The sequence below is a fragment of the Ovis canadensis genome, chromosome 3 (genome assembly GCF_042477335.2).
Source record: "Ovis canadensis isolate MfBH-ARS-UI-01 breed Bighorn chromosome 3, ARS-UI_OviCan_v2, whole genome shotgun sequence".
NCBI classification, from domain to species: Eukaryota; Metazoa; Chordata; class Mammalia; order Artiodactyla; family Bovidae; genus Ovis; species Ovis canadensis.
The window spans coordinates 187,275,171-187,302,081 of NC_091247.1; the positions used below are offsets into that span (position 1 = coordinate 187,275,171).

General features: G+C 46.4%; 1 protein-coding gene across 3 annotated transcripts in view; it reads left to right on the top strand.

Moving 5' to 3' along the window:
- The window catches only part of USP18 (ubiquitin specific peptidase 18), a 63,306-nt gene extending 38,088 nt beyond the window's left edge, over positions 1 to 25,218 (top strand). For all 3 annotated transcript variants that reach the window (XM_069585361.1, XM_069585359.1, XM_069585360.1), the window contains exons 2-11: positions 5,756 to 5,866; positions 6,925 to 7,021; positions 8,044 to 8,189; positions 15,150 to 15,229; positions 15,487 to 15,633; positions 15,963 to 16,058; positions 16,483 to 16,650; positions 22,032 to 22,163; positions 22,634 to 22,683; positions 24,266 to 25,218. In XM_069585361.1, coding sequence (XP_069441462.1) covers positions 5,863 to 5,866; positions 6,925 to 7,021; positions 8,044 to 8,189; positions 15,150 to 15,229; positions 15,487 to 15,633; positions 15,963 to 16,058; positions 16,483 to 16,650; positions 22,032 to 22,163; positions 22,634 to 22,683; positions 24,266 to 24,311 — 966 coding nt within the window. In that variant the 5' untranslated portion in view covers positions 5,756 to 5,862 and the 3' untranslated portion in view covers positions 24,312 to 25,218. The remainder of the gene's footprint in view (positions 1 to 5,755; positions 5,867 to 6,924; positions 7,022 to 8,043; positions 8,190 to 15,149; positions 15,230 to 15,486; positions 15,634 to 15,962; positions 16,059 to 16,482; positions 16,651 to 22,031; positions 22,164 to 22,633; positions 22,684 to 24,265) is intronic.
- Positions 25,219 to 26,911: the final 1,693 nt, after the last annotated feature.

The following is a 26,911-nucleotide window of genomic DNA, read 5'->3' on the forward strand; positions in this document are numbered from 1 at the left end:
AGGCTGAATAACTTGGCTTACGGGGAAGGCCAATAAAATTCCAGACAAGGAGCTTGCATCATCTACGTTGGGCCACCGGCGCCCACTTGAATATCGAAGGGTGCCCCGCCTTAGGCTCCCTTTTGTGTGGGTCTTAAAAGCCAGGACAAGTAAGTAGACTTGGTGAGCCACCCTGCTCCAGATGGGAATTCAGCCTGAAATTAGAGTAAAGAGGAGACACGGGGGAAACCAGTCCAGCGACTGGCCCCGGCCTCTATTGTCTAGAAAGGCCTTTTATATCTTTTTGATTGTACATAGAGGTCAATGGGTAATACAGAATTATGCAGTGTTAGCAGCCCAGACTCTTATCAAAACCAGGCTTTTCTCTCTGCATACCTAGTTGTATACACAACTCTTAGGTAATTTACATCATCTTCCGGCCAAAAGGGCCAATTAACATTTTACAGCCTATTTTCTGATAAGGAGTTGTCAACCAGAAGACTTATTTGTGTTGGTCTTCTCAAAGTCTCTCAGAAAGCCACTAAATAAAGTTACATTCTTACATAGCAAAGATACAGCAACTTATAACAAGTAAAAGGAGTACAGTGATTTATAACAAAAGAAAAGTAATTAACTCAAAAGTCTAGTGTTGCTAACATCAAAACTACTATATATCTTTTTCCATATCCCGTTTACATTGATTAACATCCTCCCAGGTGCCTAAAAGATAAAGAATATGGAGGTCTGGCAGCAATCATTGAGTCAACAGTGAAATCCATCACCAATATGATTTTTAGCTCTTTAGAAAAGGCTCTGTATCTTTAAGATGGTTTTAAGCTTCATGCCTCTCGCGGCTGGGGGGCTGTAAGTAATTCACAAGCTGTAAGAGGTCCGGGGGAACCTGTTAGGCAAGCTAGAGAGTTATCAGAGGGGGTTTAACTGAAACATTCCTTTCAAATACAGAAGACTAAAGCCCTGATTTGACTTTTTCCGGAGAATATCAGAAGAGCAGAGTACAAAAGCCAGCAGATTTTTGTTTTTTTTTGGGTATATGCTCAGGAAATTCCAGGGGGAAACCCTGAAGCCTGATCACGTCCTTACGTTTTGTCAGGCTTCCTTCCTCATGACCTTGTCACAGGCAGGATTCCTCACGCTGGCCCCCGGCACCCCCAGATGTTGGCAATTTGATCTCTGGTTCCTCTGCCTTTTCTAAAACCAGCTTGAACATCTGGAAGTTCACGATTCAGGTATTGCTGAAGCCTGGCTTGGAGAATTTTGAGCATTACTTTACTAGCGTGTGAGATGAGTGCAGTTGTGTGGTAGTTTGAGCATTCTTTGCATTGCCTTTCTTTGGGATTGGAATGAAAACTGACCTTTTCCAGTCCTGTGGCCACTGTTATTTGCTGGGATTCATTAGCTAGTGAATAATAAATAAATGTTTATGAACCCCTTTCCCCTAGCTGGAACGTTACTGGCAAGTACATGCTTTCGGCTTGTCTCTTCCCTCTGCTTCCCTGTTGGAGCTAATGGCCTTTTTGATCATAGTTATCCATTTAAGAAGCTTTATCTCCTGTGCCCACTGATGCCTGAACAATGTAATATCTCATTTTCCTTGAGTTTGAATTACAAAAGAAATATTATGTATTATCTTCTAAGAATTGTCTTTTGACTCAGCACTGTTTCTAAGATTTACCCTTTCGGGACATGTTCACTCAGGTGCAACTAAGGAGTAGAATTTCACTGTGTACATTTATTACAGCCCACGTACTCATTCTTCTGCCTTTGGGCCAAGTGCTTGGATTGTTTCCACGTTTTTGTTGTACAAACAAGACTGATGTGAACTTTCTTGTCCGTGTCTCCAGGGACACAAGTAAGAATTTCTCTTTAGAATTTTTATTTATCTATATTCTTTTCAACACTTGGTTCAATCAGAATTTTATTTTTTTGGCTGCATTGAGCCTTGTTACGTGAACTGTGAACTTCTAGATGTTCAAGCTGGTTTTAGAAAAGGCAGAGGAACCAGAGATCAAATTGCCAACATCCACTGGATCATCAAAAAACAAGAGAGTTCCAGAAAAACATCTATTTCTGCTTTATTGACTATGCTTTATTGACTGTGTGGATCACAATAAACTGTGGAAAATTCTTCAAGAGATGGGAATACTAGACTACCTGACCTGCCTCTTGAGAAACCTATATGCAGGTCAGGAAGCAACAGTTAGAACTGGACATGGAACAACAGACTGGTTCCAAATAGGAAAAGGAGTATGTCAAGGCTGTATATTGTCACCCTGCTTATTTAACTTCTATGCAGAGTACATCATGAGAAATGCTGGGCTGGAAGAAGCACAAGCTGGAATCAAGATTGCCAAGAGAAATCAATAACCTCAGATATGCAGATGACACCACCCTTATGGCAGAAAGTGAAGAAGAACTAAAGAGCCTCTTGATGAAAGTGAAAGAGGAGAGTGAAAAAGTTGGCTTAAAGCTCAACATTCAGAAAACTAAGATCACGGCATCTGGTCTCATCACTTCATGGGAAGTAGATGGGGAAACAGTGGAAACAGTGGCTGACTTTATTTTTGGGGGCTCCAAAATCACTACAGATGGTGACTGCAGCCATGAAATGAAAAGACGCTTGCTCCTTGGAAGGAAAGTTATGACCAACCTAGACAGCATATTCAAAAGCAGAGACATTACTTTGCCAACAAAGGTCTGTCTAGTCAAGGCTATGGTTTTTCCAGTGGTGATGTATAGATGTGAGAGTTGGACTGTGAAGAAAGCTGAGTGCTGAAGAATTGATGCTTTTGAACTGTGGTTCAGAAGACTCTTGAGAGTCCCTTGGACTGCAAGGAGATCCAACCAGTCCATCCTAAAGGAGATCAGTCCTGGGTGTTCATTGGAAGGACTGATGTTGAAGCTGAAACTCCAATACTTTGGCCACCTGATACGAAGAGCTGACTCACTGGAAAAGACCCTGGTGTTGAGATGGATTGGGGGCAGGAGGAGAAGGGGACGACAGGATGAGATGGTTGGATGGCATCATTGACTTGATGGACGTGGGTTTGGGTGGACGTGTGCTGCAATTCATGGGGTCACAAAGCGTCGGACACGACTGGGCGACTGAACTGAACTGAAGCGAGCCCGTGTTGTGGTGCACAGGCTTTCTCCAGCTGTGCAGTGCTGGCTCTAGAGCACAGGCTCAGTGGTTGTGTCATACGGGCTGAGTTGCCCTGTGGCGTGGGGGATCTTCCCTGACCAGAGATTGACCCTGTGTCCCCTGCATTGGAAGGTATATTCTTAACCACTAGACCACCAGGGGAGTCCTCAGAATTCTTAACCAATGCCGGTTGAACAGTGTAAAATGGTATCTCATTATGGTCAAGGTTTGCAGTTCTCTGACCACTATTGACCACTTAACTTTTTATGAAACTTCAAATTCTGGAACTCTACATTTTTTCCAGTCCTGACTTGGATTCAGCTCTGCAGATTTACTCAGAGTCCTTTGCACACTCTTCCCACATGCTCCTCCCCCAACCATTGGGCTTCTTTGCACATCATCTGCCTTGCCCCAAATGTCCTTTATTTTACACCATACCCTTTCCTTCATAAGAAACTCAGATCCAGACCCACTTTTCCCACAAAACTTGCCCTTGTGAACATCAGGGAATTTAGGTCACTTCATTTAAACACTGAGTCCTCATGGACCTTTCAGCCAGTGGCTAAAGTGCAGATGGGTGCAAGGCGTTTAGCTACGTTTATTAATAACCTTAAGGGGGAGTTCCCTGATGGTCCAGTGGTTAAGACTCTGTTCCCCATGAAGGGGCCTGGGTTCAATCCTGGTCAGGGAACTAGATCCTGTCCACTGCAACTAAGAGATCCCTCGTGCTACAGCTAAGATCCACCGCAGCCAAATAAATGTTTAAAACCAAACCCTTAACTTTGTACACTGTGACCTTGTAATTATATTTCTAAGAATCTCTCCCAAATACTGATTTAGCGACTGGTTGTGTCTGATGGTCAGGTAAGTTAGAAAGCCACAGACTTATTTGCACCAGGATAGGGAAATGATCAGAGTTGGACACAACTGAAGCGACTTAGCAGCAGCAGCAGGGAAATGATGGTCATGAGTTTGCCCGAGCTCTGCAAGATAAAGAACAGGGAAGTCTGGTGTGCTGCAAGCAGTCCATAGTGTCGTAAAGAGTTGGACACGACTGAGCGACTGAACAACAAGGGAACGATTGAGCAAACAGTATGGGTTGTGGCCTCAGCTTAGACTCTGGGCAGGCCTGAGCCCTGAGCTGCGGGCAAAGCTGAAGCCCTTTCAGCAGAACTCCGTGAGATGAAAAGGCAGGAGGCAGTGGGAGGCCTGGGCGTGGATCCTACTTCCTTGTCAAGTCTGCTTGTAGACATGAGGGAATCTTTGTGCATGGATTGCTGTGTTGGGCCCTGCCCTGCAGACACCCGTGTGCACTCTGGGCAGGTACGGACAGGGTATGGTGCTTGGGACCTGTTCTGAGACTCCTGAGATTCCAAGCATACCTGGAGAGGATGCACAGGTAGCTGAAGTCTGTGCTGTCTGGAGGAAGTGGGTTCTGGTTCACATGACCTCGTTTACAGCTGTGGTTTTGTTGCATCTGTGACCTTTGGTTTGACTGAGGAAAAATCAGATAGGTAGAGAAAGATTTTATACCTAAAGATATTCCCTGTATTTTTTTTTTTAAGTAATGGTAAATAATTGAAAACAACCAGATTATTCCACAGTGTTTGTTGATATATTAGGAATCATTTTGAAATGGTTGACAATGTACTGCTTTTTCTATTTCATGTTACAACAAGAATTTTCCCAAGTCATTTTAAGCGCTTTACAAATTTTCTTGTGTGCTGATATAACAACAAAATTACAGGCCTGTGTCAGTGACCCGAGACCATGGAAGGGGAAAAGGAGAAAGCCCAGGGCAGAAAAGAATGTGCGATGCAGTTTATTGTGTGACTGTGCACACATGGGCGTGGTGTGTGGGTTCCCAAGGACGTCCGCCAGTCAGTGCTGGCTGGGTGAAGTCCAAAGTGGGGACTGGAACTGCCAGACTCTGCAACAGAGGCCTCAGCTGATCCTGAGGGGAACTCGGGACTGGGTGACCCTTCAGAGCTATCACACCTTCAGGCAGGTGGTAAGGCCCTCATGCCCCTCATTGTCCACCCCCTGGAGGGGGCCTGGGCCGGCTGGCTTCCCTGGGGTGAATTCCCACCACACCCTTCGGCCTGGGGAAGGGCTTCTGTCCTGCCAGAGTCTGGGTGTTGCCACCTCCCACCACAGGCAACATAGCTGTTCCCACACCAGGGCACAGTGAGCCAGGTAGTGGGGTGGCCCTTGCACTGCACCCATGGGGCATCAACAGCACCCTGGCTCCCCCACCGAGGAACAAGGACAGGCTTCCTCGGGTCCAGCATGCAGACAGCTTTCGGGCAGTGGCACTGATGGCCTCCAGGGATGGTTTGAGCCTGGGATTGAGCAGCAGGGAGACCCAGGTGTATGGCCTGGACCCTTGGTGAATGTGGAGCCGTTTGCCTGAATAGAGAGCCCGGAGGTAGGGGGAGAGGTTGTGGCCGTGGGTCCTGATGAGGAGACAGTGGGACGAGGGAGCACGGGGACGGTGCTCGCCAAATTGTCGTTTCTCGCCCTAGAGCTTTGTGGCTGGTCTCCCCAGACACTGACCCTCTAAGACTGGCTGTTGGAAGTCAAAACTGGTTACACAGGTGTTCTTCCTCTTCACAGAGGGCCTCCCAAGGCCAGCTCATGAGAGCTCTTCTGGGAAGTGAGGTCAAGCTGTCCTGAAGACGCCTGCAGCAGCTGTCAGTCCAGGGACCTTGGAGCAACCACTGATGGGTACGTGCCGGGACCCCCGCCGGTCCTGGCTGTCTCCACATTTCTTGGCAGAGCCCATTGAGGATGAGGCAGAGGAAGCCCAAGCCCACCAGCCAAGATCCCACTTCTTCTCTTTTGTCTGCATAGAAACGCTTTGCTTGTCCCCTGGACCCTGAAGCCGTGGAGCGTGCAGTCCACGAGGCCTGCTCTCTTGTGCCTCCACTTCAGCAGCCATGAAGTGGGGACTGTTGAGCTCCTGAGCACATGGGCTTGTTGGGAAAAATGGGGACAGCTTTTCCCCGCACCAGGGGCTTCTGCTGAGTGGGGAGCAGACATCTGTGGCCCTGCTGGCCCAGATTCCTGGTTCTTGTTGCCCTAGCATATACACCAGAGCCCTTTCCCCAGGAACTCGGAGAAAGTGGACTCCCTTCCTCTTAAATGACACACCTTGTAGGGTCTCCTGAGTGCAGGGTGTGTGGGAGAGGGGAGGTTGGTGGTTAGTGGGTCAGAGAAATGCTCTCTTGGTTTTCCCACATCCACGGAGTTCCCTGTAGCTTGCAGCCTCTTGAGGTTGCATGAGTTTAGATGAGGTCGGTCCCCCGAGCTTTCTCTTGATTTCCTCCCACTGTGTGGTAGGGCCTGGGTAGGGCGTTTGCACCAGGGTCTGGAAGAGATTGTCTGGGAGGGTGCTCTCGGCCCTGACCCCGTGGATGCCCACTGTGGCCCAGCGCTGTGCGGCAGCTGCCGGGCAGGGCTCCGGGCTCCCCCAGGTGCTGTCTGTAGTCTTCTCTTCCCCTGCTCTTACTGCTGCACTGCTACCAGTTCGACAGCGAGTGATGCCCCTTGTTGTGGCGTGTCTCTTTCCTGGACGGTGGAGACTTCGGCTGCTGTTTCACTTTTCAGAGGCTGGTGTTTCTCTCTCATTTCCAATTTGGTTGCCAGCTCCTTAGTGAATTCTTTGTGCCCCTGGGAGTCCTTTGTAGGATATCACCTCCTCATGAGGGCCGAGAAGAATGTTAGGTGTTTGCTGAGTTCCCTGGAGGGCCTTTCTCTCAGTGTCTTCCCTCTGCTCCTTGCAGGCCCGGTCGGTTTACACAACATTGGACAGACATGCTGTCTTAACTCCCTGATCCAGGTGCTTGTTAGAAATGTGGGATTCGCCAAGATACTGAAGAGGTAAGACCATTGTTAAGGCAGATAAATGTGTGTATTGTTTTTTTGTTTTCGTTTATTCTGTTATTCACAGTTAATTTGGACTTTGAGAAGTCTTTCAAAAGCTGCCAGAGAAGAGATCTTGTTTTGTACAATCTGGACTATACATTGTAATCATCTAGGAAGTTTAAAAAAATGTGAAATGCCTTTCCCATCCCAGATATTTGGTTTCACTTGGGGTCTGGATGGGTTTCTAGGGTGGGGCCCAAGCATGGGTACTTTCCAGAAAACTCCCCAGATGATTCTAAAATGCAGGCAGACTGAGAACCATTGATTTGGTTAAAAGGAAGTTGGGGTAGTATCAGTGGGCGGGTCCATGAGTCTGTTGATTTTTCTCAAACAGCACACACACATACACACACACACACACACACAGTATATACACACACAGTACACACACCGTGAAAACCCTTCTTCTCAGTGGGTTCTGCCAAGAAGTGTTGAGGCTCAGCCAGCAGTGACTGAGTAGAACAACCTGCCAGTGTGTGCATATTCACATAATACACGTCATCGCTCCTTCTTTTCTGCCTTGAGCTTTCTCCTTTTCCCGTTTCCTGGACACGGGAGCTTGCCCATAATTAAACAAATCATTGCCAGAATACACTGACGTTCTTTCCTGTGTCCTTCCCAGGACTAGACCTTACTTGCTGTTTCCCTTTGAAGGACTTCAGGCTGGGCATGTGCTGTGGACCCAGGACCTACTGGTGTGATTCTCGTGCAGGGTGGGGAGAGGGTGCCCCGTCTCGAGAGGATGCTCTATAGCTGATTTGCTGACATGGCTGTCCTCAGCCTTGTCTGTACATTTTAGTCATCTGGGAAATAAAAATTTTGATAAATGGGCCCCGCCCCCAGAAATCCTGACGTGGTCCATCTGCAGAGTGGCCTGGACATGGAGATCTTTGAAAGTTCTCTCAGGTAACTCTAGTGTGGCCCTGGTGTTGAGAACAGTGGGGACAGGGAGGTTCGTGGCTCTTCTCACCTGGCAGGATAACGGTACCAGGCGGAGTTGAGGAGCAGAGGAAGAGTGTCCCCTTCCAGCTGCTCTTGCTGCTGGAGAAGATGCAGGACAGCCGGAAGAAGGCGGTGCAGCCCACGGAGCTGGCCTACTGTCTGCAGAAGTACAACATTCCGCGTAAGATGGTCCTCCTGCTCTGGCTCCTGGCCTGGTGCTCTGAGGGGAAGGGGAGCTCTTGGAGGGGTGAGGGGGACGGAGCAGAAGAGAGGAGAGCGGAGGAAAGGAGGAGCCTGATGGCCCTTGAGTGCACAGGAAGGAGACCCTCCTTGTGTTGGATGCCCGTGTGTGGATCTGAAATAGCTTAAACAACCCTCATCTCGCAGGGACAGCATTTGTTTCATTTTTCATGTGTTTCTTTCGTACTCACTCTTTTCCTGCCTCTCCGTGGAGTAAGTCAGCCTAGGAGTCTCCTCAAAGCTGGTTCAGCTGCAGGTAAAGCATCCTAAAGAAACAGGATAAAGGATTCAGAAGGAGAAACCATGTTCTACGGAAGGAAACTCTTACATAGCTTAGTTGTTTGTTTTTTTTAAAAAAACAGATTCAAATGAAATATACGTCACATACTATAAATTTAGTCATTTAAAAGTATACAATTCAGAGGTTTTTAGGATTTCACAGAGTTGTGGAATTATCATCACAGTCTAAATTTAGCAAATTTTTATCATCCCCCCAAAGAAGTCCTCTACCCATTAATAATTGCTCACCATTCTCCTTTGTCTTCTCGGTTTCATGCATCTGGCTTTTAGATCTAGACCCGTGTTTCATTTAGAGTTAAACTTTGTGAATGGGGTGAGGCAAGGGTCCGGCTTCCTTCTTTTGTGCGTGGCATCCAGTTGTTTCAGGGCCACTTGCTGCAGGTACTCCTCTCTTGCTCAGCTGGTCTAGCCTCTTTCCTTATTCCAGTGAGCATCCTCTCACTTCAGCCCGGCAAACTCCTCTCAGCCATCCTTGTGAGGCAGGCCTGGTGGTGATGATCTCTTAGCATTTCTCTGTCTGGGAAAGCTTGTGTCTCTCCTTCATTTCTGAAGGACAGTGTTCCTGGATAAAGTTCTGTTTATCAGCAGTTTCTCCTTTCATCCCTCTGTATATACCTTCTACTTTCTCGTGGTCTGTAAAGTTTGTGCTGAGAATGTACTGAGACCCTTACGAAGCGGGTTCCCTTGTGGATGACAGGCTTCTTTTCTCATACGGCTTTTAAGGTCTCTTTGATTAAAAGAAAATTATTTTTGGTTGCCCTGGGTCTTTGTTGCTTTGCATGGGCCATTTCTCTAGTTTGGGGGAGTGGGGGCTACTTTTCCTTGTGGCGTGTGGGCTTCTCATTGTGGTGGCTTCCCTTGTTGTGGAGCACTGGCTTGAGGGCACGTGGGCTCAGCAATTGCAGCTCCCGGGTTCTGTTGCACAGGCTCAGTGTTGTAGCCCATGGGCTTAGTTGCTCTGTGACTTGTGGGATCTTCCTAGACCAGCGCTTGAACCTGAGTCCTATCCACTGCACCACCAGGAATTCCTGTCTTTGACTTTTGACAGTATTATGATGTGTCTTAGAGAACAGCCGCTGCTGCCGCTGCTGCTAAGTCGCTTCAGTCGTGTCCGACTCCGTGCGACCCCATAGACGGCAGCCCACCAGGCTCCCCCGTCCCTGGGATTCTCCAGGCAAGAACACTGGAGTGGGTTGCCGTTTCCTTCTCCAATGCATGAAAGTGAAAAGTGAAAGTGAAATCGCTCAGTCGTGCCCGACTCTTAGTGACCCCATGGACTGCAGCCTACCAGGCTCCTCCGTCCATGGGATTTTCCAGGCAAGAGTACTGGAGTGGGTTGCCGTTGCCTTCTCCAGAGAACAGCTAGTTGAGAGGAATATGTTTGGGGACCAACAAGCTTCATGAACTTCAATGTCTGAATGTCTCCCCGGATTTGGGACGTCCCAGCCACTGTTTCTTGAGATAAGTTTTCTACCCTTTCCCTTCTCGTCTTCTGGGACTCCATCAAAGGGTAGGTTGTTTCCGTGCATTGTCAGGTAGGTTGTTGATTCGAGATCTGCCTTGTTTTCTAACATAAGCATTTGTAGTCTGAGTTTTACCTCCAGCTTTGCTTTCACTGCATCCCATAAATTTTGGTATGTTGTGTTTTTATTTTCATTTGTCTCTCAATATTCTCACTTTTTTCTGTTACACAACAAAGTGATTCAATATTTCTATACATTTCAAAATGAACACCATAGGTCTAATTGCCATGGGTTACCATGCGAAGATCTTACGTAACTATTAACTCTGTTCCCCACACTGTACGGTTAATCCCTGTGCTTCACTTATTTTGCAGCTGGAAGTTCGTGCCTCTTAATCTCCCTCACATATATCTCTCCTCTCTCCACATCACACTGGAGACTGCTCAGGTTCCTTTTCTGTTGTTAATTCAGTCGCTCAGTCATATCTGATTCTTTTGAGACCCCCATGGAGTATAGCATACCAGGCTTCCCTGTCCTTCAGTATCTCCCAGGGTTTGCTCAAACTCATGTCCATTGAGTTGATGGTGCTATCCAACCATCTTATCCTCTGTGGCCCCCTTCTCCTGCTCTCAGTCTTTCCCAGCTTCAGGGTCTTTTCCAGTGAGTCAGCTCTTTGCATCGGTGGCCAACTTACTGGAGCCTCAGCTTCAGCATCAGCCCTTCCAGTTCGGTTTGTTTTCTTAATGTTGAGTTTGAAGAGTTTTTTGTATATTTTGTGTCTTTTAAAAATATCTCTTTTGTAAATATTTTCTGTCAATCTGTAGTTCGCTTTCTCATGCTCCTGACAGAGCAGAAATTGTTACTTTTAATGAAGTCCAGCTTATCAGTTCTTTCTTTTGTTGATTATACCTTGCTGTCATATCTAAAAAATAATCACCAAACCTGAGGTCGTGTAGATTTAGTCTTATATTATCTTTAGGAATTTTATTTACAGTTTTGCATTTTACATTTAGGTCTGTTATCTATTTTATTCATTTTTTTCTTTTTTAGGATATGAGGTTTGTGTCCAGATTGGTTTTTTTTCATGTGAATGTTCAGGTATTTTAGCAACATTTGGTGAAAACACTGGTTTCCATTGTGAAAGAGCAATTGACAATTGTTTCAGTCAGTTCAGTGGCTCAGCCGCATCTGACTCTTTGTGACCCCATGGACTGCAGCATGCCAGGCTTCCCTGTCCATCACCAACCCTCGGAACTTGCTTAAACTCATGTCCATTGAGTCAGTGATGCCATCCAACCATCTCATCCTCTGTCTTCCCCTTTTCCTCCTGTCTTCAGTCTTTCCCAAGATCTTTCAGTCTTTTGACATTGTTTATTTTAATGTATTTTTGGGCTCTCTATTCTGTCCCATCAGTCTATTTTTCTATTCTTTTGTAATACCACTTTATCTTGATAACAGAGGCTCTGTAGTTTGATATTATCTGATTTTATTTGATTTTTTCCTTCAGTACTATGTTGGCTATTCTGAGTCTTCTGCCTCTCCAGGTAAAGTTTGGAATAAGTTTATCAATATTCATGAAATAACTTTCTGGCATCTTGTTGGGAGTTGCATTGAGTCTAGAGATCAGATTAGAAGGAAGAACTGGCATGTTGACAATTTTTAGTCTTTGTATCCATGAACACGGAATATCTCTCCATTAGGTAGGTCTTTTGATTTTATTCATCAGTCTTTATAGCTTTTCTCATATCGATCTTATACATATTTGGTGAGATTTATATCTAAGTATTTCATTTCATGTGCTCTAATATAAATTATATTGTGTTTGAAATTTAAAATCTCACTTGTTCATTGCTGATATATAAGAAAGTGATTGACCTCTGTATATTTGCCTTATAGCCTGCAATCTAACCATAATCACTTATTAGTTCCGGGAGTTTTTGGTTATTTTGCATTTTCTACATGAATGATCATGTCATCTGCAAAGAAGGACATTCTTAAATCTTCCTTTCCAGTCAGTATACCCTTTATTTCCTTTTCTTATCCAATTGGCTAGGGCTTCCAATACAATGTTGAAAAGGAGTGGTGAGAGGGAACTTTCTTGTTTATTTTCCTGATCTTGGAAGAAACACTGCTAGTTTCTCACGATTAAATGTGATGTTAGCTGTAGGGTTTTTGAAGATGTTCCTTATCAATCTTAGGAAGGTTCTGTCAGTTCTTAGTTGACTGAGAGTTTTTATCATGAATGGATTTTGGATTTTGGCAGATGATTTACTGTATCTCTTAATGTACTCATGTGAATATTCTTTAGAGCCTGTTGATGTTATAGATTCATGAATTGATTTCCAGTTGAACTAGTCTTGCATGCCTGGGATAAGTCTTGGTTGTGGTGTATAATTCTTTTTACATTTTTTGGATTCTATTTGCTAATATTATCTTATGGATTTTGAATCTATGTTCATGTGAGATATTGATCTGTAGTTTTCTTTTACTGGAATGTTTTTGTCTGGCTTGGTATTAGGGTGAAGGTGATCCTATAGAATGAGTTGGGAAGTATTCTCTCTGCTTCTGTCTTAGGAGGAGATTTTGGGGAATTGGAAGAATTCCTCTCATAAGTGTTCGGTTGAATTCATCAGTGAACCCAGTGGATCCTCTGTTCATTTTTCCTCATTCATTTTTCCTTTCATTCCTCAGACTTTATAACCTCCGTTGACCTACTTGCAGGTTTGATGATTCCTTTGCCAACTCAGATATGCTCTTTACTTCTGGTGAGCACTTCTGTCCTTGTACTCTTCCAGTCAGGAATTTCAATTTGTTCTTTTACATATTTTTTTTTTCTCTATTGATACTTTTTATTTGGTGAGACATTGTTTTCATTCTTTAGTTATTTTGGGTTTTTGGATGCTTTAGTTCTTTGAACATACAGTAATAACTAATTTGAAGTCTTTGTCTAGTACGATAACATCTGGGGCGTTTCGGTGAGTTTCTAGTGATTGCTTTTTTTCCTGTGTGTGCACTGTATTTTTCTGTTTCCTTGTGTGTCTTGTAACTTTTTGTTAGAAACCTGACACTTTAGATAATGTGACAACACTGACCATCAGAAACCCCTACAGTGGGGTCTGTTCTTGCTGTTGCTTTTACTGTGGCTGTTCGTTTAGTCTTTCCGAAACTGATTCTGTAATGTTTATATTCCCGGTAGTATGCGGCCATTGGAGTTTTTCTATGGTTAGCTAAGTGTCAGATAGTGATTGGCTAGAAATTTCTTTAAATGCTTTGCACCAACAAGTCTTCTAGTCTTTGCCAAGGGGCCCTGTGTGTTGATTGGGTGCATCTTCAAAGCCCAGGCAGTTTATAACGCTTTGAGCCTTCATTTCATACTTGCACAGAACCTTAAAATCAGTCAGATGGAAAAGACTGGGATCCTTTTGGATCCTGGGCGTGAAATTGACCTTCCAGATCACCAGGAATATGTCAGAGCCTTTGAAAGTGTGAGGGCTTCCCTGGTGGCTCAGACCATAAAGCGTCTGTCTGCAATGCAGGAGACGTGGGTTTGATCCCTGGGTTGGAAAGATCCCCTGGAGAAGGAAACAGCAGTCCACTCCAATACTCTTGCCTGGAAAATCCCGTGGACGGAGGAGCCTGGTAGGCTACAGACCACGGGGTTGCAGAGTCGGACACGACTGAGTGACTTCACTTTCACTGTGAAAGTGAAAGTGAACATCTTATTCCCTTTAAGATCTTTCCTTTGAGTTTCTGGCCAGGCTTTTCTTTCCTCAGCTGGCATGGTTGCCTTGCTGCTGCTGCTGCTGCTAAGTCACTTCAGTCGTGTCCAACTCTGTGTGACCCCATAGATGGCAGCCCACTAGGCTCCTCTGTCCCTGGGATTCTCCAGGCAAGAGTACTGGAGTGGCTTGCCATTTCCCTCTCCAGTGCATGAAAGTGAAAAGTGAAAGGGAAGTCGCTCAGTCATGTCCAACTGCACTGTTTTTTGTCACTAAGCATTTTCCACAGACACCCTGGAATACTACAGGCTTTCAGCTCTGAGTCAGGTTAAATAACAGCAACCTCCTTTAAATGGGCTTTTCCCTGGAGCTGCTGCAAACAGGTCAGATCTTGGGAATGCTCCTGGCCAGGGCTTTCCTAGGTGCCCAGTCTAGCCCCAGCCTGTCGCCTCTGGCAACTGCAAGGCTTCTCGTTTCCAAGGCTTCTGCAGAGCATTGAAGAGGGTGTGGGAACCAGCCAAGCTGAGGAAGCTGCAGTTCTTGCTCTACAATTTTTCTTGAATTCCTAAGATTTTTGTAAATTCTTGGTTTTGTTGCTTTTGTGGAGGAGTGGGTTTAGAGAGATCCTCTCTCTGCTGTCCCAGGTATAACTCATGTTTCTCTAGTTTTCCTAACAGTTTGTACGCCTGGGGAAGTCTTCTCTAAATTGTGAGTCCATAGATGTGAGTATGCGGATACTCACCTTCTGCTAGAATGTAGGTTTCCTGGGGACAGGAACTTTCTCTGGCTTGTGTAGTAACTGCATGTAGCAGGAGTGAAGGAAATTATAGGTTGGGCAGGGCCCTGGTATTTCTCAGATGAATTGGGACTCCTGGTTCTGGAATGAGACGAGGCAGGACGTTTCTGCCTATCAAAGTGACTTGACCCTCTTCATGTCCTGTGTTGGCTCTGGGGAAGGCAGCCTGCTGAAAGTAATTCTCTGGAGACAGCATCAGTTCAACCTGCTACTAGCCTGTTAATCCTTGTTTTGGGATTATTAGCTTGGAATTTGGATTGATTAACCATTCAGCTGGGCTTTCCGGGTGACTCAGATGGTAAAGAATCTGCCTGCAAAGCAGGAGAACCCCGGTTCGATCCCTAGGTGGATGATCTAATAAGTAATGCTCACCGGTTATGTTCCGGTTATTGACTTGGCAAGGGAATTAGACTGACAGAGTCTTTGCTTCCATGGAGCTGACAATTGAGAGGAGAGACAAGCCAAAACAAAATAAACACCCCAAACATTGAGTACAAATTGTGATAAGTATCACAAAGGAAATGGTGTTAACAGGTATGAATACTTAGTCTGGCAGCTGGGGCAGGAGGGCATGACTGGCATTCTGGGCCCTTACCCTGGGAGTTGCTTTTCTCTTTGGCCAGTGTTTGTCCAGCACGACGCTGCCCAGCTCTACCTCACAGTCTGGAACCTGATCAAGGACCAGATCACAGATGTGGACTTGGTAAGTCCTAGAACGGAGAGCTCAGAAAGGGAGGGTGCTGTCCTTGTGCACATGGAAACCAAGAGGAAACGTGTAGAACCGCAGTTGTGCAGGGTGGCCACTGTGACTTCTCTGCACCTTAGTGAGCAGGGGCGGGGGCAGCCGCTGTTTCTGGAGCTCTGTGTGGCACCTCCAGCTCTGGACGTGGCTGACCTGCTCACTCAGGCTCTCTCTGCCCCTCTTCCTCCTGCCCCCCACCCCCCCGCCCCACCTTGCAGGTGGCAAGGCTGCAAGCCCTCTACACCATCCGCTTGAAGGAGTCCTTGGCCTGTCTTGAATGTACCTCGGAGATGGGCAGAAACAGCAGCATGCTGGCCCTCCCCCTCTCTGTCTTTGATATGCACTGGAAGCCCCTGAAAACGCTGGTGAGATTCCTCCTGGGGAGTTTGCTATTCCCTGCAGCCCAATGTTGCCAGCGCTCCCTTGCTTCTTTAATGCACCCTTGGCTTTTAAAAACTAATTTCCATTTCCTAACCATGGATCTGGGTAAGTTCTCCTTTGATTTGCAGGAAAAATAAGTCTCTCCTCTTGCTCCCCTTGTCCTTCCTGCTCCTCAACAAGTAGATCCTCTCTGAGATCCTGGCATGTGCACCATATGGGCTGATGATAGGGGGACTTGGGGAGAACCCTCATCTGTGGGGAGAGGGGTGACCCCAGGTGGAGTAACCCTGGCTTTCCCTGCTCTCTGGGGCAGGAGGACGCCCTTCACTGTTTCTTCCAGCCCCAGGAGCTGTCCAGCACAGACAAGTGCTTCTGTGGGAGCTGTGGCAGGAAGACTCGCTGGCGGCAGGTACTGGCTGCTGATCAGAGGCTTCCCTGGACCGTGGGGTGGGGGGTGGGGACCCTTGGGGAGGGGCCACGCTGAGGGAGGAAATCCGCCTGGCTGGGTCCAGGATCCTGGGGCTTCTAATGCCCAGAGCTGTGAATGCGCTCCTGGGGCCCCATCACTGTGGGGGTGGGGAGGGCACAAGAGCCACACTCAGGCCCACCCTCGCCTGGGCTCAGGGAGCAGACTCTGCAGTCCCCTACAGACCCCTGTGGAGCCCTGGGCTGCTCAAGCCTTCTGTGGGAGACCCAGCAGATTCCGAGGAGGGGTGCTGTTCCACTCCCTTCTTTTTGGGGAGGAAGAACATCCCGTTAGCCCTGGTGCTTCTTGGAATTGACCTGTTTCAAGTGCCTGGGACTCATCTCCATGGTGACTGTGTTTTTTCCAGGTCTTGACACTGACCCACTTGCCCCAAACACTGACCATCCACCTCATGAGATTCTCCATCAGAAACCTGCGGGCAGAAAAAGTCTGCCACTCCTTGTATTTCCCCCAGAGTCTGGATCTAACCAAGCTCCTTGAGACAGAGGGAGAGCCCTGCAGTGCTGAGGAGCAGGTGAGGGCCCTCGTGCTCCTTACACACACACGCACACACACCCCCCCCACCCCAACCCCTGCCACACACACACCCTGGCCTCATCAGAGCTCTGTCTCCCTCCTCCTGCCCATCAGACACCACGTCTTTTGTCTGTCTTCTTCCCGTGAGCTGCCCAGCATCACACACACCAGAGGTGCCTTTTGGGTTTGGGGGCGTTATCCTTTCCTCTGTGGCTGAGCTCAGGACGCACAGGGAGGAACTCTCACCAACGCTCAGTGTGATTTGTGGAAACATACTCACACATTCAAGAAACACTGATCTTTCAAATAAGGAGTTTGGAGTCTTCTTGAATAACAGCCATGGGGCTGTTAGCTTCACATTCCCACCAGCGTTGCTGTTGGCAGCTGCATTTCTGTTCAGACTCAGAAGACTTTATTTCTAATGGCTGGATTTGTGCTCAGCTATCTCCCAGCACTGATGGAAGGAACCATACTTCAGAACCTTCCTTTTACATAGGGTGTGTCACAGGTGACCCGCGTCCTGGGTGCTAAGCAGCACCAGCCTTGCTTCCTTCTCCCGACAGATTACACTCACCTTGGGGATAAGAAAGCAGCCAGCACTTGGGGCCAAATTGATTTAGAGTCAAGTTGGATCCAGTTGTCTTGAGTTAGTAAGTTGTCGGGAGATTCTGAGAAAAAGTGACATAAATGTCTTTTCTCCATAGGTTTAAAATCCTACATTTATTGCCATATATACATGGGTCAGTTTTTGGACTGTCTGTTTTGTTCCACTGGGCTGCTTACTATCCGTGCTCTAGAACTATGGGTTTGTGTTTTTTTTTGAAAATCGAGGGCTGACCATGGTGACTGTGTTTGAGTGGCTCCTATTATAACAGTGTTTCCTTCCCTGTTTGGGGCATAGGATTCTGTTCTTTCTTTCCAGTTTCCTTATTTCCACTTGCACAGCCTACCTAATGAAGTATCTTAAAATTCTTTTACCTTGAAAAGACGTGTGAGGAATTATATAATGTCTCCCTGTCTACCAAGAGCCTAAACAGTTGTGCAGACTCACAACCAGTCTTTCTTTACTTGCACCCCATCCTCTTCCTTCTCCAAACCTCTACTGGGTTATTTTGAAGCAAATCTCAGATGCCATGTGTGTCCTTTGCAAGTATTTCATGATGTCTGTCTAGGGCTTCCTCGGTGGCTCAGACGGTAAAGAGTCCACCTTCAATGCTGGAGACCTGGGTTCAATCCCTGGGTCAGGAAGATCCCCTGGAGGAGGGCATGGCCACCCACTGCAGTATTCTTGCCTGGAGAATCCCCATGGACCGAGGAGCCTGGCAGGCTACGGTCCATGAGGTCTGTAAGAGTTGGACATGACTGAGCGCCTGAGCGCACAGCACATGTCTCTCTAAAGAAGAAGCATGCTTTTTCCAAACATGACCAGTTCCATCTCATGATTATGTAATATCCTCTAATATCCAGTCGGTATGTGGATCTCCTTGACTGTCCTGTAAGATGTTTGCTGTGTTTAAATCTAGGTCCACATAAGGTCTACACTTGCATTTGCCTCGGTTTGCTCCCTCCCTCCCTTGGCCTTTCTTTTTTCCGTAGGTTCTGTTTCTTAGTTGTTCTCTCTCTTTTTCTTTTCCTTGAGATGCATTTGTTTGAAGGGTTTTGTGTACACCCAGAATTGGCTGGTGGTCTTGTTTGGTGCTTTCCTCTCTTCTTGTATTTCCTGTAAACTGATAGTTCCATCCAGAGTTTGACCCAGCGTAATGTTAAAAACCCAGTGTAATGTCCTCACGGGAAAACAGAGAATGATTTGAGCCCTCCCTTTTAGGGACCAAGCTTCATTTTGTCGACTAAAAAATATAGTTACAACCTGAAAGAAGAGAGTTGTTTTATTTGGTGGGAATGTTTAGGACTCAGAGTCCCACAGACAGTATCTCAGTAGCTCTGAGAAAACTGCTCCAAGGAGGCAAGAGGGCAGTGAACCAGTGAGGTTGCTCAGTCGTGTCCGACTCTTTGCAACCCCATGGACTGTAGCTTACCAGGCTCCTCCACCCCTGGAATTTTCCAGGCAAGAGTGCTGGAGTGGGTTGCCATTTCCTTCTCCAGGGGATCTTCGTAACCCAGGGATCGAACCCAGGTCTCCTACATTGCAGGCAGATGCTTTACCATCTGAGCTACCAGGGAGTCAGGCTATATACAAGTTTGCAGTGGAGGGAGCAGGCAGTCTGAACATCAAAGGTCAGGTATGAAGCTAAGGAGTTTGGCACTCTATGTATGGGTGCAAACCTCTGGGCTTGAATTCACTCCTTTTGTGTGCAGCTCAGCTACCTGAGCACCTCAGCCAATCCTGTTTCTTTGTTTGCCTGGCTTCTTGCACCCCCACCCCCAACAGCAGTCACTGTGGGGTGGCAGAATCTGCTGGACCTCAGTTTTGGGGAGTGCTCATTCACATTTGGAGGTCATAGATCGCTGGTGGCTGTGACATTTCTTGTTTATTAATAGGCAGAAGATATTTTCATTTCACAGTTTGTACCACCTTCATCCTGTTCCCTTCATAATCCCATTTCAGAGTCTCAGGTAAGGGACATTATTTGACTGTATTGAGAAGAAAAGTACAATTTTCCTGACTCTTGTGGAGATCTTGCTCAAAATGAAAACTCTCCCCACTGTTCCCTTTTCACAGAGAATTGTCTCCTACCTAGCCTTTCTGAGACCAAAGGGAGCAGGGTTAATTACCCCAAACCTGGTGGCTATGCTGGTCTTTCCCTTGCCATGATGCTGTCTTACTGATTCTGCTCTGCTTCACATCTGTCTCCTCCAGACCTCTCTCCTGGGGCTTCTTTCTCTGCTTCTGGATCCTTTCCTGCCCCTTTTTATTGGTATTTAGTTTTCATCGCATTCCTTTTTCTTCCCATTGTTCAAATGTCTTCTCATTAGTTCTTATGGTTTTGATCATCTGAAACTGAGGACTTCTGAGTCCCTGTTCCCTACCCAGGTCTCACTCTTGATCCCCAAACCAGGGTGTCCACCTCCGGCTGAGTCCTGAGAAACTCGCTGTCTTCATCCCCAGACACCTCTGTTCCATGTGTAACTTTATAGCACCAACGTCTTCCTAATTTCCAAGCCAAGAATCTGGGGTTCATCCTTGCAGTGCCCCCTACTTACTCTTTCCCACCATATCCATCAGTTGCAGAGTGACTTACTGTTTTTTCTTGACTTTGCACAAATCTGTCCCCCACTTCCTCAGTACTGGAGTCAAAAGCTGGCACTCCAGAGCCAGGCAGGCTTGGGTGGAGGTCCCGCCTCTTGATGAGCTCTAAATCTGACATGAGTTACTCTACTCCCTGAGCTCAGATTCCACGTCTGCAAAATGAGATTAATGCCGACACCCCATGTACAGGTTTGCTGTGGATATTAAATGAAGCAGTGCGTATGAATCACATTTATCTCTAAACATAGAATCCTACTTAGTCATTAGCTCTCATCAGATGCAAAATCCATTTCAGAATGCATCATGTTAGATGAAGGCATACCATATTGTCTTATGAGCCTTGAATGTCTTGTTCTGAAGATGTGTTATTATTTTAAACAGTGGACCTCCAGGGAAGTCCCCATAGCATCTTTTTTAAAAATTTTATTTATTTTGACTGTACTGGGTCTTTGTTGCTTTGTACTGGCTTTCTCTAGTTGTGGAGATCAGGGGCTACTCTTTATCGTGGTGAGGGGGCTGCTCATTGTGGTGGCTTCTCTTGTGGCGGTGTGCAGGCTCTAGATGCGTGGGCTTCAGTAATCACAGCACCCAGGCTCAGTGGTTGTGGCTTGTGGGTTAGCTCTGCAGCATGTGGAATCTTCCCAGACCAGGGATCGAACCTGTGTCCCTTGCATCGGATTCTTATCCACTGTGCCACCAGGGAAGTCCCTGAAGATGTATTATTAAGTGAAGTGCAAAGTATTTCCTGCTTCTGATTCTTACGCTTCTCATGAAAGGTGTGAAGGCAGTTTTCTCTCAGTGGCTAGACATATTTAGGCATATTTTTTATATACAGCGTAGATGTGTGAGCATGTCTACAGTTAGTAAAATTGTCATCACGAGACTGCTAAAGGCACTGTAAAATCATAAAAAGCTGTAACTTGTAGCAAAGCAATAAATAATACAAATCTAACAAAGAACCAGGATAATAACGTTTAAGCTTGTTTTGAAGTAGTTCACCTGAGCAAGTATGTCATAAAATATTTGCGTGTGTTGCTAATGGAAATATTTACTTTTCAAATTTTATATTAGATATATGTTTGTCTGTCACCTATCATATAACAGTTCCAGTATGCTATTAATATTATAGCACATAAATTATATATTTATGCTCATAATTTTCTTATAGCATATGAACCTTAGGTTTCTAAAGAAAAAAATTATAGACTCAGCATCTAGATATGACTCTTTAATTGGTCAGGAGGAGTAGAAACATTTAATTCACAACACAAAGTAATTTTTTTCTTTGAGGGTGCTTTATGATGTAATATGTAGACGAATATTGTATTTGAAAGTGAAAGTCACTTGGTTGTGTCTGATTCTTTGTGACCCTGGCAAGAATACTGGAGTGGGTAGCTGTTCCCTTCTGCAGGAGATCTTCCTGACCCAGAAACTGGGGTCTCCTGCGTTGCAGGTAGATTCTTTACCAGCTGAACTCCCAGGAAATATTGTATTTAAATCATGGAAAAATAAAATATTAGTTCACTTTTGGGATTACAAAAAAGGAATGTATGTGAAGACTTAGCCAAATGCTGGAAGTTAGCTGGTAATTATGTTTACAGTGCTTGTTGTCATTTCGTGGTGCTTCTTGCGGGTGGTCAGTCTCTCGCCATTTCTTCTGCTCTCAGCTGTGACTCTGCCTCACTTGGACTCTCAAGCCATTTTCATATCCCTTCACTCTGGTGTTCTCAAACACAAATCTGATGCTGCTGCTCCTCTGCGCAGAGCCTTCCAAGGCTGCCACTGCTGGGATGTTTTGACTCCTGACTTGGCCTCGGTGGCTCCCTGCACCCCTGCCCCATCCCTTGACCCCTTCCCCCACCACCATCCCCCGGAGCGTGCTGCCAGACCTCCACAGATCCTTCAGGGTCAGTTTAAGCACATTGTCTCTGGGGAGCTTTCCTCAACTGCTCATTCCTTCTTATTTTGGGGTAGAGACTGGTTCCCAGATTTATCTGTAAACCTGGTGTGAAACTTCGCTTCACAGCTGTGCTGTAATTAGGTATGAGCATCTTGTGGTCAGAGATGGTCTTCTGGGGCCATGGGTGCACCAGTGCCTGGCAGAGAGGCACTGAGAAGCAGAGGGTCGGAAGAGGAGGTGTGATGGGGTCCCTTATCTTTGTGTCCTTCAGCGTGGAGGGCACTATGAGCTCTTTGCTGTGATCGCCCACGTGGGGAATGCTGACTACGGTCACTACTGTGCCTACATCCGGAGTTCTGAAGATGGAGAATGGTTCTGCTTCAACGACTCCAATGTTTGTTGGGTGAGACATGTCCTCCCAAACTGCCTCTTGCCCTGGGTTCTCCATCTCTAATGGGTTCTGAGCCAGGACTAGAAGGCCATTGGGACCCAGACACACTGAGGTCCTGTTTTCTGTGGCGGGGGAACCTTTGTGAAATTTGAAGCCCTTTACTGCATGGAGCCCAGTCTGGTTCACAGCTCTGCTACAGTCTGCTTAGCCTAGCGTCCTGGTTTCTGGAATTCTCAGCTCAGGGCCCTGCAAGCTTGTGCTCTGGGCTAACCTATGAAGGCAAGAAGCTCTAGAAAGAGTTACAAAATCTGGGCCCGGCATAACCAAGTGTAGACAATGCACTCGGGACTCGGTGTGCCGAGCGCCTATCACTGGGTGGTCGGGCCTGGGAATAGTCAGACTGGTCTTTCTAGGGGAGCGAGGGCAGCTGGCAGCACCATCACTCTCTGGCCGCTTAACCTGGTTTGTCTTTGTCCTTGCAGGTGTCCTGGAAAGATGTCCAGTGTACCTATGGAAATCACAACTACCGCTGGTGAGGAGGGCTTGGTGGTGGGTCCCAGGGCACTGGGATGCCCAGCTCACTCAGGGCATCTGTTGCTGTAGGAGAGGGCTGCCACTCACCTTTGGAGGCCCAGAGAATATGCTCAGCCTTGTTTTTCAGCCCCATCCACTGTGCTGCTCCTCTCCTAGTTTATTTTGTAAATTTTTTTCATAGATAAAGGTTTGAAATTACATATGTATTTTTAAATTAATTAAAAAATGTCTGTGAGTGCTGTGTCTTCGTTGCTTTCTCTGGCTGTGGCGGGCGGGGGCCCTTTGTTGCAGGTGTGCAAGCTTCTGACTGTGGGGGCTGCTTCCGCTGCGGAGGACAGGCCCCAGAGCTTGCAGGCTCAGCGGTTGTAGTGCGCAGGCTCAGCTGCTCCGCGGCGCGCGGAGCCTTCCGGGACCAGAGATGGAACCGTGTCCCCTGCACTGGCAGGTGGAGTCTTAAGCACTGCTCTGCCAGGGAGGTCCTGCTCTTGCAGTTTAGACCCAGCAGTGCTAAAGTGTCTGAGGCCCCCAAACATCACACCATCCCTGGCTTTGCACGTGCTGTCCCTTCCCCTAGTTTGTCCCTGAGGCAAACCACCTTCATGCTTCCGTGCTTCTGCTCATGCCCACCTACCCTGAAATGCCTTCCCAGCACCATCCAGGCAGGTTTGCAGGAGCCTCTCAGGTGCTTTGCGTCATGTGCTCACCTCCTCACAGCCAGGACCACGCTGCTCGGTCATTGTTCACCTGCATAACATTCTTTCATGTTAACCGTGAACTCTTTGGAGGCAAGGATCACTCTTGTCCTTCTCCGTTGTCTGGTACGGAGGCTTGAATTTAGTCAATAACAGTAAATATATTGTTGAAAATCAGTAACTACACAGAGGGGAGGCTGGAGAGGAAAAAGCTTGGCAGAGACTTTGCAAGTTTTTTCTGCAGAGCTTCTGGGTTAGAGGTGACATTGCACACTAAGCGTGGTGCGGGACATGGCCCCAGCCACATGAGTAGGTCTTCACTTGGAAACTGATAAATTGGGTGAAATTTGTGCTTGAAATCCTGCTCCCCCCACCCCTGCAACCTGCTACTTTTCCTCTTCTCCTTTTCTTCTAAGCATCTCCCTTAGATACACTCTTAGATACACACTTGGTCACCTTTTGGTTGTCAGTGATCCCCCGTTATTTAGATCAATAAATAACGAGGGTTTGGCAGACTTTTTCTGTCAAAGGCCAGAGAGCAAATGTTTCAGTTTCTGGGATACACAACCTGTGTCTCTGCTCCTTGGCTCTGCTTCTGCAACACAAAAGCAGCCACCGGTGGTACAGGAGTGAGCATATGTAGCTTTGTTCCTGTTACATTTACTTAAGTTCATGGGCTCATAGTTTGTCAACCCCTGCTTGAGATGTTAGCTAATAGTTATTTACCCAGGTCCCCAGTTTTGTCTGCTCTGAGCTGATAGGTAGAGGAAGACCTGATCCAGTAATCCGGGAAGTTTTCTGATGGGTGTTCTAGCGTGAAGTAATAATGTAGTAATGAACTCTGAATGTTTCGTCTCAGTGATGCCCTTGCACTTTTTTCCTTTCTAGGCGGGAGACTGCCTATCTCCTGTTCTACGTGAAGACCGAGTCCTAACGGATGTTCCCTAAACCATCAGAGGCCTGCAGAGTATCATCTTCCTTTTCTGTTCCTGTCTCTGCAGAGTCTTGTAAGAACCTCTGCAGTGAGGAGAGGCACCATTTTCAGACTGTTTACATTTTATTTATAATCAGTGGTAATTATTGAAATATTTAGCAGTGACACTACACAGGTCTGGATCGGTCAGAATGGGTGCCACTGGTGGTCTCAAGGCTGGATCAGATCAGGTCTGGATTGTTCCTGCTGTACAAGGCAGAGATCCTTTAGCTGGGAGCTGCAGAGTCCATGTGCTCCCAGGGGAGGAGAGACCAGGCCAATGCTGGTAGCAGGAGGCAGTTGGGTAACAAAGGGCTGTGGTCAGGAATTATTTCAATATTCTATAGCTAATACGACTATACTGGTAGGTACTGATTGTATATCATTTCTATTTATAATTTTAAAAACTTTGAGGGCTTCTCTAGTGGCTCAGTGGTAAAGAATCCACCTGCTAATGCAGGAGACATGGGTTTGATCCCTGATCTGGGAAGATCCCACATGCTGTAGAGCAACTAAGCCTGTGCACCACAACTACTGAGCCTGTGCTTAGAGCCCAGGAGCCACAAGGATGGAGCTCACGTGCCCTAGAGCCTGTGCTCCGAAACGGGAGAAGCCGCTGCAGTGAGAAGCCTGTGCGCCACAACTGGATAGCAACCCCCGCTCAACACAGCAAGAAAAAAGCTCTCGCAGCAACACAGATCCAGCACAGCCAAAAATGAAAAAGAAAAAAATTTTAATGCATATCAATTATATGAAACTCAAGTGCTTTATAATAGTTATTCATTTATTTGATGAATATGTATTGATCACCTACTCTGTGAAATGGTATGCCAGACACAGTAATGAATACAATTCTTTCTCTCAAAAAGAACTTTTTAATTTAATGGGAGTTGATTAAAATACACGATACTGAGGGTTTATGCTACAGGAATTCAAAGGAAAGTAAATGAAAATGCTTCTGCTGTGCGCCCACAGGAGAAGCCTGAAGGCCGGAAGGGGGCTGAGAGTGAGAACAGTTTGTAACCTAGTGGCATGGCTCAGGGTTCAGGGACCCTCCACACACCCGGATGGAAGGGAGATGGGGCTCAGCACGTTGATCTTGATCCAGGCTCAGAAGTTTGGGTCTAACTTAATATGTAATGAGGATTTCTTTTTTTTTTTTTTGGAAAGTGTTCAAAAAGGAAAGGAACACTTAGTGCTGTTTGAGTAAAATGGAATTGCTGGTGACGTGGGTTAGAGACAGGTTTGCAGCATGGGTGGACAGGTGTGCACGGTCCCTGGAGCCATGTCAGAGGAAGAACGTGAATCGTGGGGTGTCCAGGGAAGGGAAACTGCACCAACCTGGGAAGAAGTGTGTGGACACCCCTTACCCACAAAGGGAGTGGCTCAGTCATTCACGTGTTTAACAACTTGTTCGGGATTTCATATTTTGTAAGTGGCAGAGCTGAAACGTCCAGCGTGAAATGAGGGTGATTTATTCTTCATTGGCAAGAATTTAGCCACACGAGAGTAAATTCTCACCGTATAATAGCCACACAGTGTAGTCATAGACAGATCCTCTTCCTCAGTGCTAACCATCGCTAAACAGGTGTTTATCTCTACCATCACAGACCATCATAGGCACGTGGCTGAAAGCCACAGAAGCTGTGTTTTTTCCTTGCAGTCTGCAGGCTGGAGTCTGAAATCAAGGTGTCACAGGGTTGGTTTCTCCAGGAGCCTGTGAAGGAGAGTCTGTCCTGCCTTTCTTCTGGCACCTGGTCGTGCCAGCCCTGCTTTCGTCCCCTGTGTGGACCTGAGTCCCTTTGGCCTCCACCTCCATCTTCACGTGCTGTCTTCCCTACATGTGTTAGTCAAGGACACCAGCCAGGGGTTAGGGGCCATCCCAGTGTAGCATGACCTCGCCTTCACTTGACTAATTTCGTCATTCTGAGGTTCCAGGTGGGTGGGAATTTTAGGAGGACCCTATTCAGAATAGTAAAATGTATTGATCCCTCTAGGCCTTATTCTAGATGTTGGCATGCATATTCACAGATATGAATAATTTTTACATCATGAATTCTACTGGACACATTATTCTGCTCATTGTTTTTTCTCATAATAGTGTCTTAGGAAAGTTTCCAAGTCTGTATGTAGATGGAAAACATTCTTTTGAATTGTTACATTTACTCCATAAATAGATATACTATATTTTTTCCATTTCCATATTGGTAAATATTTAGGGCATTTCCATTTTTTCACTATTTAAAGTGCAGAGTGAATGAGTACCTTTAGATGTGTTTTTGTACATGAGTAAATATTTCTGTAGGTACTGAGGAGTGAAATTATGAATCAAAGAGACTGAAGGGAGAAGTTACATGTAGGCTCCAAGTTAAAGAGAAAGGGTAATAATAGATCATTTTTAATGTCCTGGATTGAAGGAGCAGAAAAAGGAATCAATTGACTTGAGTCTCTGGAAGTAGCTGATTTCTATGCTATTTTGTTTCTTCTCCAAAGTGCTCCCTTACTCATCCATATGTACATTTGTCCAAAAATCAAGGTTCACAGTGATGCCCAGTGCCTGA